This window comes from Coccinella septempunctata, chromosome 1, assembly GCF_907165205.1.
Source record: "Coccinella septempunctata chromosome 1, icCocSept1.1, whole genome shotgun sequence".
Lineage (NCBI taxonomy): Eukaryota > Metazoa > Arthropoda > Insecta > Coleoptera > Coccinellidae > Coccinella > Coccinella septempunctata.
Window position 1 is genome coordinate 56,779,233 of NC_058189.1, and position 12,669 is coordinate 56,791,901.

At 36.5% G+C, this 12,669-nt stretch overlaps 1 protein-coding gene across 2 annotated transcripts in view; it reads right to left on the minus strand.

Moving 5' to 3' along the window:
* LOC123309965 (laminin subunit gamma-1) overlaps nt 1-12,669 on the minus strand; it is a 46,437-nt gene that overhangs the window by 2,502 nt on the left and 31,266 nt on the right. For both annotated transcript variants that reach the window (XM_044893284.1, XM_044893293.1), the window contains 5 exons: nt 4,195-5,036; nt 2,481-2,712; nt 2,197-2,406; nt 386-688; nt 36-327 (listed from right to left, as the gene is read on the minus strand). In XM_044893284.1, the coding sequence (XP_044749219.1) occupies nt 36-327; nt 386-688; nt 2,197-2,406; nt 2,481-2,712; nt 4,195-5,036 (1,879 nt within the window). The remainder of the gene's footprint in view (nt 1-35; nt 328-385; nt 689-2,196; nt 2,407-2,480; nt 2,713-4,194; nt 5,037-12,669) is intronic.

A 12,669-nucleotide genomic window follows, 5' to 3' on the forward strand; every position in this document is an offset into this window, starting at 1 on the left:
TAGAGTGAATGTTATAAGATTCAATATCTTCTCACCCAGTAACTCCAGGCCTGCAGAAACATTGTCCAGTGAAAATGTCGCAGGTTTGGTTGAACGAGCCTATCGGATCACAGTTACATGCTTGACAACCTTGGCCGCTTTGCAAGTTGTAGTATCCGTCTTCACAGACGTCACAGTTTCGACCAACCACATGCGGTTTACAGTGACAAGCACCTGAAACCTGGTTGCATATTGGGAGTCCTGACGGGTTGAGTTCTGTACCGGGAGGATAGCATTCGCATTGTTGGCAATTACCTCGAGGCGATGCCAAAGGATTACCCCAGAACCCTACAAGAAAATGAACGGATGAAAATGATAACATTGTGAAATCTTGATGATGATTCACCTTCTAAACATTGGTCACATTTGGGGCCGCCAGTATTGTAGATACATTTGAGGCACTCCCCGCTAGTAGGATCGCAGTTTCCAATTGCGTTGGCGTCGATGTTCTGGTTACAATCGCAGAGGGTGCAATTCTTCTTGGGTCCGAACCTTCCCTGGGGATCGCCGAAGTACCCGTCTGAGCAAGAATCGCATCTGTGTCCGCTGTACCCTTCAGGACATTCGGTGCAAAGGATGATCTCGTCATCTATCTGGATGCAAGGTCCGTTGTCTGGACAACCGCAAGGCTGGCAATCATCTTTGGTTCCTGTCGAGAACGAAGATATGACATTAATTCGTCAAAGAGAAAAAAATTGGGGAAGCCGTACATGCTTCCCCAATTTTCTTTCTACTTTTAGTTAAGTAGCCCAAGAGGGAAATTAAGGAGTTACTCGAGCGTATCTAATTAATATAAGGGGAGAAACTTTGGACTCTGTAGAGTAGCTCTACCAAAAATTAGACCTGTATATAGGGGGAATTGTCTGTCAGAATAGTAAAAAAACGAGCATTGTACATAATCGAGCTTGTCAGATTAATATATATGTGGTTAATTACATGTTGAAAAGTATATATTTTCTTAATCTGACAATTTAAGTTTGACGAAAATGTGTGGGAGGGCGCCAAACTTGCAAAAAAAAAACGTCACGTGTACATTCTCGAGAACGGTGGCTTTTTCCATTAATTTAAAGCTTATGGTTCAAGGATAACGGGAAAAATATAATTTGACAGTTTCAACAAGCCGAAACAATAAAAATTGACCTTGAAGGTCACAAAAATCAGTTTTTTTGAATTATCTCCTCTCTTGGGCTTCAAATTGTTTTCGTTTTCATTATAAAAGTTGTAGAGCATAACATTTTCTACAAATTTTGTCCGAAGCAATTTTTTCTACGTTCAAACGTTTTTGAGATATATGGCGATGAATATACATTAGACCGTTTCTACCTTGACCTTGGCCTTTCACATGTGTGGCTACGCTCCTCGCTCTTATCACCCTCTAGCTCGAAAACGGTTGAGTGTGTGAAAAATTGCTTCAGACAAAATTTGTATAGAATTTTATTATCTATAACTTTCAAAATGAATACAGAAACGATTAGAAGTACGAAGTAGAGGAAAAGAGATATTTAAAAAATGCCTTTTGTCATCATCTTCAAACTGTCAGATTAAGGCCCCCCTGATTTGTGTCAGATTAATGAGTCAACACGACTACAACACCGAGATTAACTATCTGTATGAAAATTTGACACGCTGGAGTATGTACAAGTAATGATTTTTTTGCATTTTCCATGGACCGCTGTGACCTTGCGTCACGTTCGAATTGTCAGTTTCTCGAAAAAGTAGCTTCCTTTGCGTCCAATTAACATGTCCTCTAAAAACCTGACACGTTCAAAAAAAAATTTTTTTTACCATTTTCAACTCTTCCGTAGGGCCAGCCCCATCACGCAAGCAAACTGTCAGATTAACTTAAATTTATCATCAGAGACACGTAGGGCATATACAGTATCTTAATCTGACACGCTCGAGTATGTACACTTGACGATTTTTTGTTACATCTTTGAAAACCTGCAGACGCTTTCCCCACCACTGAAAGTGCATACATAATAGAACTTTTTTTTCTTTCTACCATCTAATTTTCAAAATCCACTAGGTCTCCACGTCGCTCGACTAAATCCCGATTTAGCATCGTCGGCTCCCCAACTATTTTCATTTCCTTCCACCTGAATTTTAATTAGATGTTTCTGGATACATAGACATCCTGTAAGGGGTTCAACGACTCACCTCCCAAAGCATTTCCATAAAAGCCCCTTGCACAAACCTCGCAGTTATCTCCAGCTGTATTATGTTGGCATCTACATTTTCCTGTGTCTGAATCGCATTCGTCAGTGTGCTTGTTACAGTCGCATGGCACGCAAGGTATGAAAGGACCTGATAGGGATTTTGTATGCTTGAACCCAGTCGCACAAGATTCGCAAAACTGCCCAACATATCCTGAAAGATAAAAATACGAAAATAATTGATACCCTGAGGCTGCCAATAACGACTTCATTTGAAAATAAACTCACCGTCAGGGCATTTACATTGTTCCACCCAGTATGCTGGCTGTGAGCTGGCTATACCTCGGGAGGCAGTTTCCAGGGCTACATCATCTAAGAACGTAACGTCTTGTGCTGAGTAGGAAGCCTTTATTTTGATGGCAGTGACGTTTGTAAGGATGGACATGAAGGCTCTTGCGGACAACCTTGGTTCCCATCCGTAGTCGGGGTGTTCATGGAGACGGAAGCGGTATAATTGAGGCTGGAATATAGATAGGATAAGTTACGATGAGTATACCTCAATCGGTGTGAAGTACAGAGTGTCCGAGTTGAAGTGTCCCTATACCTTATTGTGGAAACTAAAGAAGCTAGAAGAAAAAGATAAATACAAAACTTGTCTGTAATCAATTGAACTTTTATTTTTGATAACCCACCTTAATACAGGGTGCTACGTTTTTTCCCTCTTGGTATCAACTTTCTTATTTCAAATGGAACACCCTGTATATTATTGCATTTTTGAATTCCTTGTCAAATTTTAAGGTAACTTTGGTTTGACAACCATGGCCCTATATAGCACCGATTCTGAGATCTGTAGGTGCTCACTAAAATAGTTGATACTAGTTTTCTAACGCATGTATCAAAACCAAATTTTGCCCAGCTCTTGTCAACATATTGGATCATACGTTACATTTCTATTTTTAGCAATCTGATATACAGGGTCTCCAAAAATTTAAGTTTAAAATTCAAATGAAAGTTCAATAAAAATTTAATTTTTTCAAAAGGCAACCTATATTTTCTTCTTGTTCATCTTATAGAGTAGGCTGAAATGAGCAAAAAATGTAATTAAACCTTTTCTGTAATGTGAATAGTTTCAGAAATATAGACGAAAAAGTGCATTTTACCGTAAGAACCAACGATAATTAATTAATTAAGCTGATAGAATATGGTAACTATCGAAACTAGCACTTATCGAATAGTGTATTTTTGAGTTTTCTATTGTGTTGTCAGACAACTACTTAATTATGTTGAGAAAAAAGTAGTTAGTTGAGTCCCAGTTCAAAGATGAAATAATTTAATTTTATTGGGAGCGAGTACTGATTAGGAGTAAAAGAGTCTTTTGTCTTTCATTAGTCAATGTAGTTAATTAAATTTATCAAAAAAATTAAAGGCAACTATATAGTAGCAACACTGATTAATAATTATCGTTGGTTTTAATACATTTTTTGCTCATTTTAACCTGCTCTACATAATGAAAAAGAGAAAAATATAGGTTGCCATTTGAAAAAATCAAGTTTTGATTGAACTTTTATTTAAATTTTTAACTTTAATTTTTGAAGACCCTGTATATCAGATTGCTAAAAACAGAGATGTAACGTATGATCGAATATATTGACAAGAGCTGGGAAAAATTTGGTTTCGATACATTCATTAGAAACCTAGTTTCAGCTATTTTAGTGAGCACCTACAGCTGTCAAAATTTTAGGAAAAAGTCGAATATCTCAGAATCGGTGCTATATAGGACCATGGTTGTCGAACCAAAGTTACCTTAAAATTTGAGAAGGAATTCAAAAATGCAATAATATACATGGTGTTCCATTTAATTTAGAAAGTTGATACTAACAGGGAAAAAACGGAGCACCATATATTAAGGTGGGTTATAAAAAATAAAAGTTCAATTGATTACAGACAAGTATTTAACTTTTTGCAAAGCTTCGGTGAACGAGTATTCCAAAGAACCACTTACCTCTATAGTTGGAGTGGTGTGCTGTTGTGCGAATATAGTCAGAGCTATCCTCTCTCCAGCACCTTCGATTATGACATCTGCTGCTGAGGGTAGAGCCATGTTCTTGCCAATGCGTAAAGTGAACTGCAACACTTGATTGTACGAAGCCCTCTGATCGCCTAGGTACCTTTCAGGGGCCAAGAAGTACACAACCTCATTGTCCAAAGATCTGAAGCTGATGCTCTGCGACAAAGGGTCGAAATGCAGATCCATAGGTCTACCACTATTATCCACAACCCTCCAGCGATCCGAGCTCTTGTCGAACCTACTGGTGATTCTATGTTTGAAGTACCCACTGGCAGAAATACATTGCGAGGAGTGTCCGTAGCAGAAGCAAGGCGTACACCCGAAGGTGTTCTCCTTGTCCAGGTTGAAGAATCCCGGTTTGCACTCTCTACATCGTTTACCCTCGACGTTTTCCTTGCAGTAGCAAGTTCCGGTGTACGGATCGCAGCTGGGGGTGTTGTTGATGGATCCTATCTCCGAACATCCGCAGTTTTTGCATCCGTGAGGACCGAAATCGTAGTGGTTGGCCTCGCATCTGTCACATTTCTCGCCTGTCACTCCGGGTTTGCATTGACATTTGCCCTCGGAGTTGCACTGGAGCAGTTTTGAGCCTACAGGATTGCAGTCACAGGCTATGCAGTAGCCATCGTCCCTCATGTAGAAGTTCACCTTGCATTTCTCGCAGTTTGGACCGTCCCTGTTGGCAGTGCAGTCCAAACAGTGGCCTCCGTGTCCAGTTTGGTCGTATAGTTCTTGGTCGAAGTAGCATCGGTTGGAGTATCCGTTACAATTACATTCTGTAAAAAAGAACAAAGACACTTCTATTGAAGAACAATAAATTTTTGCAGAGGAAAAAACAAAAAGTAATTCATTAAAAATAATAAGGTTTTTATTATAATGAGTAACAAAAACAATAAACAGGGTGTCCCACGGTGGGTGGCCTATTAGACGTTTACGAAGAATGGATCATAGGATTATTCTGAAAATTGGTGTACTAGGGCTTACGGTTCTGACCTATCTGGCTAAAATATTATCAATGTTCCGACGTTGCCTCTTATGCGAAAAAATACTTGGTTATTTCAAATGGGACACCCTATTTATTGTAATTTTTTCGGTTCTCTATTCCCGTCAAGGGCTGTTCTAGTAGGGGGGCCATATGGGGATTTATTATCAGAAGAGTTGCTCTTGCAGAGTAAGTATAACATTCGAATATTTGGAATACGTTTCTTAGGGTGCAAAGATTTTTTCATATGGCAATTTTTGTTATGTTTGTAATAATTTTTTTGTTTATGTGTATTTATAGATTTATGATATTTGTGAAATTAAAAACTATATATGTGAATTCCTATACTCTTTACCTATTTGTAGATATGGATACTCTTTTTTTGACTATTAATTGTTTTATAATGTAAAATACTTTGTGAAATAAATACAATACAATTCAGATCTACGATGATTTTATAGGGAGATACGCATGTCGAAAATTGATTTTCGAAAATTTCCCAAATAGATGGGGTCAGTTGAAAATTCGTCAAGACCGAACGGCAAGAATGTTTTTATTTCCCTCTTCAAATAAGAAGTTACAAAATAGTTTTTTTTCAAACATATAGCTTATATTACAATTCTAAAGATATACTTATTTTATATCAAAAAATACCTTACAGAATTTGTAATATAAGATTATTCAATGATTTCAGAATCTCATGAAATTAACATGGTAGTAATTCTACGGTACCAACAGAAGACGTACGCTAAAAACTGCCAATAATAGAAATTTTCCTTTATTTTCGAAATCATGAGGCTTTCGTATGGGAAGGTATAGGAAGATGTTACATCATTAGATTTTTGATTTTCTCTGAAAATTACAGATAAAAAGTGGGGTGTTCTTTTTGAAAAAATTATGTTTTGGCAGTTTTGGTATCGAGTGACAGAACGAAGAAACATCCTATTTCCTATATATTACAAACCGAGTTTTTTCTACAAGACACTCATCCTCAATATTTCAGTGACCTACAGGGTGTTTCATGAGTCGTTGGCCATAGCCCAATGGTGAATGCAGGTCATCCAGGCCTTTCAGAAAACTTGCTTGTTTTGTATCCTAAGGCTATTAGTTTCGGGGATACGGGGTGATTCATGAATATTGAGCTAAATTTGCGAAAGCCATAACTCTGTAATGCGAGATCTGATTTCGATCAAATTTTATGAGTTTGTTCACTTCAGAAAGCTCTTCCAAACGTTTCTTGAAATATCAATACTTTCAGGCGGTACTCAGAATATCATGATTTTTCATTCAAGCCCCAAAATCTATATTTTTACATCCCCTACAGAAATTTCGATATTGCCATAAAAAACTACATCATTTTTTCTAAGGAATTCAGTTTTCACTTTGCATGGCACACTTGTCACAAGGGAATAAAACCCGGACGAATTCATATTTTATGTCATTTTTTCGAAATGCGGTCCTGTTTCTATTCCTTCGGTGATAATATTTATCGTACTTTGCCGAGATTCTGAATTTTTTTTAATTCTGTTCAATTCTTCTTCATTTTAAACCCTCAGCACATACTGAGTGTTCGTAAAAAAGTGTTTAAGAGTATGCAAAGTCGAGCTGTGAATTCTTTTGAAATTACATATTGGATTATATAAGATACAAATGATTGAAACCCTCTTGGAAAATGTAATCCGTAAGTGTATTTGCTTCATAACACACATAACTATTAAAATTTATTCATCCGAGAAACCTTAATCTTTTTATTTCTTTTCATAAAACAACAATGAAAACGGAACCGAACGAATTAATGTTTCATGTCATTTATTCAAAATCCGGTCCAGTTTTTATTCATATGGTGATACATATTATTCATTGTCTTCGGTCGAGATTTTAAATTTTTTCTTAATTATGTTCAAATCTTTTTCATTTTAAAGCCTCAGTTCCCACTGAGTGTGCGTATAGAATCAAGAAGGCAATCAAAAAAGTTTTTAGGTGGTCTTTGCCTAGGACCAAGGGTAGGAAGAGCCACCCATAAAATTTCTTTCGCAAGAAACATTATCAACAAGAAAAAATATGCTTCTTTCCAAAACAGAATATACTTATATGAGCGATTTTGCAAAATGAAATTTTTACATCCATCTCATTATACATCCAATGTATAATCCTGAATTTATAGTGTGGAATGGATGAAACTTATTTGAATAAAAGACTTTGACAAACACCAATGTTTGAAGTGATACTATTGGCTTCATCAATTAACTTCTCATAAATTCTTGTATACATTTTTACAGCAGTATAAGAAACTAACTGAATTCAATTCGTCTTCTTTATCACTCCCATGTTGAACCGTAAAATTGCTTCGTAACCTGTACTAACCGTGTCTACCATCATTTCAGATTGAAGGGCATTAAAAGCATGTTTCAGTACATTGTTTACCAGTAATCCAACGCTGTGGGAGTACACCCATTTCTTCCGTCCATGAATATTAAAGAACAGATTACCATCCGACACTTGTGCGTGGGTCGGTCACAACTTGTGGGAGATCTTTGCTCTCATCTCGAGCTCTTATAATTTTACGACCATTGGTCATGGGAGCTTTTTGAAGAATCCGACGCGGCACTTTGAATCTGGCACGGTTTCCAATTTCCAAAGTGACAATTGCATCGGAATAGATTAGAACATTTGAACAGCCTTCCGAAAAATTTTGTGTAACAATCTCAACATGTCCTCAAGTGAATATATATCTATACAGGGTGTGGCATAATGAATGGATATGATCCCTGCGGGTGTAGGAGGTTAGGGCGGTTCAGAAAAATATGTATTATGTCCAGTAAGAATTCCTTTAGGTGGAAAATGAAGAAATTTTTGAAATATTTCTGGATAGTATATATTCCTTGTTAGATGCGCTATCGAATGTGATTTGAGATTTGAAGAGCGTATGCATAGTTTTTTTCAAACAAAAATCTTTCATATGTTTTGCTCTTTTTTTCCAAAATTTTCTTTAGGAGGTGTAGAGCATCTAGTAGAACTCCTGATGGCCATTTTGAACACTTGAACTTAATTCAATGAAACGATATACATATATTAAAATTGTTATTTTCCTTCGTTTTCCTTCATTATTGGGGCTTAATAAGTTAATAGTTATGAAATTGATATTATTGAGTGAACTTCAAGTAGAGAAGTAAATTTGAGCACTTTTGTAATTGTGAAAAAAAGCTGAAAATAAATTCCTATTTCATTGAGTCAAGACCTTTTTTCCTGAGTTGAAAAAATGCTGAAATTCACTTAATTATTACTTGAAATTAACTTAAATATTGATTCCACAGCTGTGGGGTATAATAATGAAAGAAAACGTGACAAAATAACAATTTTAAAATATCGTTTTATTAAATTAAGTTTCACAAAAGATGTTTAAAGTGGCCAACATGAGCTCTAATACATGCTCTACATCTTCTGATGAATGATAACTTTATTCTGCTTGCATTTATCATTTCAGTTGCTAAAAATTTCAAAACCAAGGTTCAAATTATACTAGGCCACTACTGATTGTGATAGTCTGGAAATACAAAGGAATCTCAGTGAAACTGGCATTTTTTTTTGCTTTGGCACACAGGTAATCATATCATTCTTCACACCACGCTGGGTTAAACTTAGGGAAAATATAAGCAAAACAGAAAATTTGAGTTAGATCTTTGTTTGGAAAAAAATACGCATGACACCAAAAATTATATATTATATTCGATATCCTATCCAGAAAATAGATTGAAAGAATTCCGCTATTTGGAGTCTTGCCTCCAAAACGAGGGGCAAAGGGTGTAATTTTCTTGAATTTTCGAAACTCCAATATCTCGAAAAACCAAGAGACTTTTACAATAATATTTTTCTTACTACAACGTCTTTCACCCGCAGGCACCATAATCCATTCATTATGCCACAGCCTGTATATATTCTTTTGAAATAAAATGATACAAACTTTCACAATCTAAAAAAAATGAAGCGGGTGTAAAAGAAATGGCAACAAGAGACAGATCCTTGAAGTTGTTCCCCGTTCCAGAGCTCAGTGTTAGCAGAGGAAAAATGTTAACTGGGTACCATACATTTCTTCGTATCATACTCAAGTGAATATCGACTCATCTTATTGTCTGTTTTCCCTACAATGAGTAGATACTCTTTATTTAATCTGCTCCATAAGAGTTAGGGATATCGTATTCAATCGTTTTTAAAAGTATGTAATCTTCGAGAAAATCGCTGTGAAATCATTCAAAACTCAATAACAACTTGAATCGATCCAATAAAAATCAGTATGAGACTTTTAGTCAATCTGGTCGCCTTTTTTCTGAAGTTTGGTTTTTTGGATATGCTTCATGAATGTTCTTATTTTGAAATGAAGTCAGTTTATCAACGGCTTCGGTTTGAAACGAGTTTTCTAAAAATGCCAAGACGTAAATTAACAAACGCCGAGGCTAATAGGGCTATCGGAATGCTACAGGGTGGCCTAACTCAGGTTGTTGTAGCGGAAAGGCTCCAAGTCAGCCAAAGTGTGATATCTCGACTTTGGAATAGGTTCAGGGAGACAGGTTCCGTGTTGGAAAGACCAAGGCTTGGTGGGCGACGAAAAACAACACCTGCTCAGGATCCTTTCATCACCGTTTCGGCGAGAAGAAACCCTACATCTACGTGCTACGGAATACTCTTCAAAATGCAGATGGGGTCCAAGTTTCCATCGAAACCATCAGACGACGTTTTAGAGAGGTGAATCTAGGTTCTAGACGTCCATTAAGAGGAGTTCCATTAACACGTGACCATAAGCGTCAAAGATTGGAATTGGCAAGCCAACATATCAGTTGGAAGGATCAATGGCGTAGTGTCCTTCACCGATGAATCCAGATATGGACGATTTTCAGATTCTCGAAGAATAAGGGTATAGACAATCCCACGCATACCTCGTAATCGTCGCTATGTCCAAGAAGTCCATCCATTCCGAGGGGGTAGTGTTATGGTATGGGCCGGGATATGTTTCAACGGGCGCACAGATCTACACATTTGTCCTGGGAATATGACCGCCTTACACTATAGGGAGCATGTCATTGACAATGTTGTGCCAAATTTTCACGCTGCTATTGGTGAAACTTTTCAATTTCTACACGATAACGCTAGACCACACCGTGCAGCCATAGTTGAGAATGCGCGCGAGGTGCTTGGTATTCCACATTTATCAATACCACCGCACTCACCAGATTTGAATTGCATAGAAAATGCATAATAAGATACGCTGCAGACCTACAGGCTAAAATTAATTTGCAACTTGAAATCATATTAATATGAATTTTCATCACAAAAATCTTATTTTAACTATACTTTTTTGCAATTCAATTTTAGTCAATATCCCTAACTCATGTGGAGCAGTTTATTTGAAAGATATTGAAATAGATCACTAGCTCATTTTTGATGGTGAATCTGTTTTTCTTCCTAGTCTTCCGTCAAAATCAAGGAATCTTTTACAAAGTTATTCTACACATTTATCGAATAATACCAAAAATTCTTCTCAATTCTGTCATTTTCTTTGGAGAATTTGAATAATTTACTAATCTAAGCCAAAGTAAGTATTCTAAAACTTATAGAAATAATCTATGGATTATTTCTATACTTTGACTTAGATGATGAAGTTAACTCAGAATGTAAGACTCACTTGTAGCTGCAGCTACAAGTCTTTTTTTAATATTACTTTCTGAGTTAACTTCATATAGCAGCAGAGAATGATACTGAAGGTCCAAAAGTGGGCATAATGGGATGAAGAATTATTGTTTCTTCGAACTAAAGTCCATATTGGCTACAATCTCAAAAAATTCAGACGTTGATGACAAGAATCAATTACCGTATTCATTTCGAATAGTTCCAGTCGGGTCCAAAACGCCCTTTCAATTCCAGACGTCCACAACTTGTTGCTATATACGGATTATACAGATTGAACTGAGCCGTATATGGTAATGCCTTCGAAATGCCCGCTCATTAAGAAGAAGAAATGGCGAAATTCTACAAGGGAACAATAGATAATGATGGAAGAGTCCACCATCACCGCTAATAAGCTTGGTTCTCATGGTACTGACCACTCCCGCACTATTTACAGGGGCTGACCACTGAATTATAATGATTAATCGGTCGATATTTTTTACGGAAACCAGCAGGATTCCAATTAGGTTATTTTTAAATTAACGAGACTTGGTTTAGGATAACTACTAATAGTTCAATCTAAATATAAAGACCCTGATTATAGTTATTGATATTTGGATTCCTCAGCATATTCCCGTCGATATTTTTATGCGGATAGTATATATGGGAAAATTTTAATGTGAGATAGAAAACTCTTAGAGGATCACGAAAACACCCAAATGTAGTATCTAGTAGTTCTAGATTCGATTTGGTCCTGCAAATCGAATGATAGTTTGGCAGTTTTCTGAAATCTCGTGAAAGCTATCTTCATTCCAAATTTCGGATAAATCGGTGATTTCGTTCAGGATATAGAGTGGTTTTAATTAACATTCAAAATTGAAAAACACCCTGTAAATCAGAATCTAGAACCCCTAGATACTACATTTGGTGGTTTTTCTTGTTCCTCTAGGTGTTCTCTATATCACATTAATATGTTTCCCATCTTATCCGGGACACCTTGTATATCTTGAAGGAATACGTTCCTGGTTTTTGGAATCAATATACAGGGTGTTTCCAAATTAGACGTGAACCTTGGAGGAGGTGTTAATATAACTTATTTGCTGTCGTTTGAGCCATATTTATTGATAACCAAAAATCAACAGTTTCCCAGATATTTGAGTTCTTGTGTTTTTCAAAAACTTTGTCACCTTACTTAATTTTTCGTCAAATTTTTCTACGTTGACCTAGTTTAATTATAATTTTGAATTATTTTCATCAGAAGAAGATATCATACTTATGAAAATAGCAAAACTATCCGATAGAGTCATTCGGGGCAACTGTGCGCACTTTTGCCTTTCAAGCCATACCCTGTTTCGAATGTTGAGGTTAGGAAAATTAAAACATATTCATAAGATAGAGAATTTTCTAATCTATAAAAAAACATCAAAAAGCAAACAAACAAAAACGTTTTCTTTTCGCAAAGAGAAATTTAATGGTGAAAGTCGGAGTGCGTTCACATGCCCCGTATTGCGGGTAAGTGTGCGCACCCTCACGGGGTAAGTGAACGCAGTGCTTAGTGAACAACACAATCAAAACAAATTACAAAATAATGTCATCAAAATGTTATAATATTAGAGAAATGCTGTTTATTTGATAATAAACAGCATTTCTGTATTGATATACAGAAGTGCCTTTTACAAGCACTGCATTATTGTTCGTGCCACCATTCATGGTGAACACAACACTTGATACATTCCCCTGTTGGTGGCTCTTCCTATTTTTCTGAACAA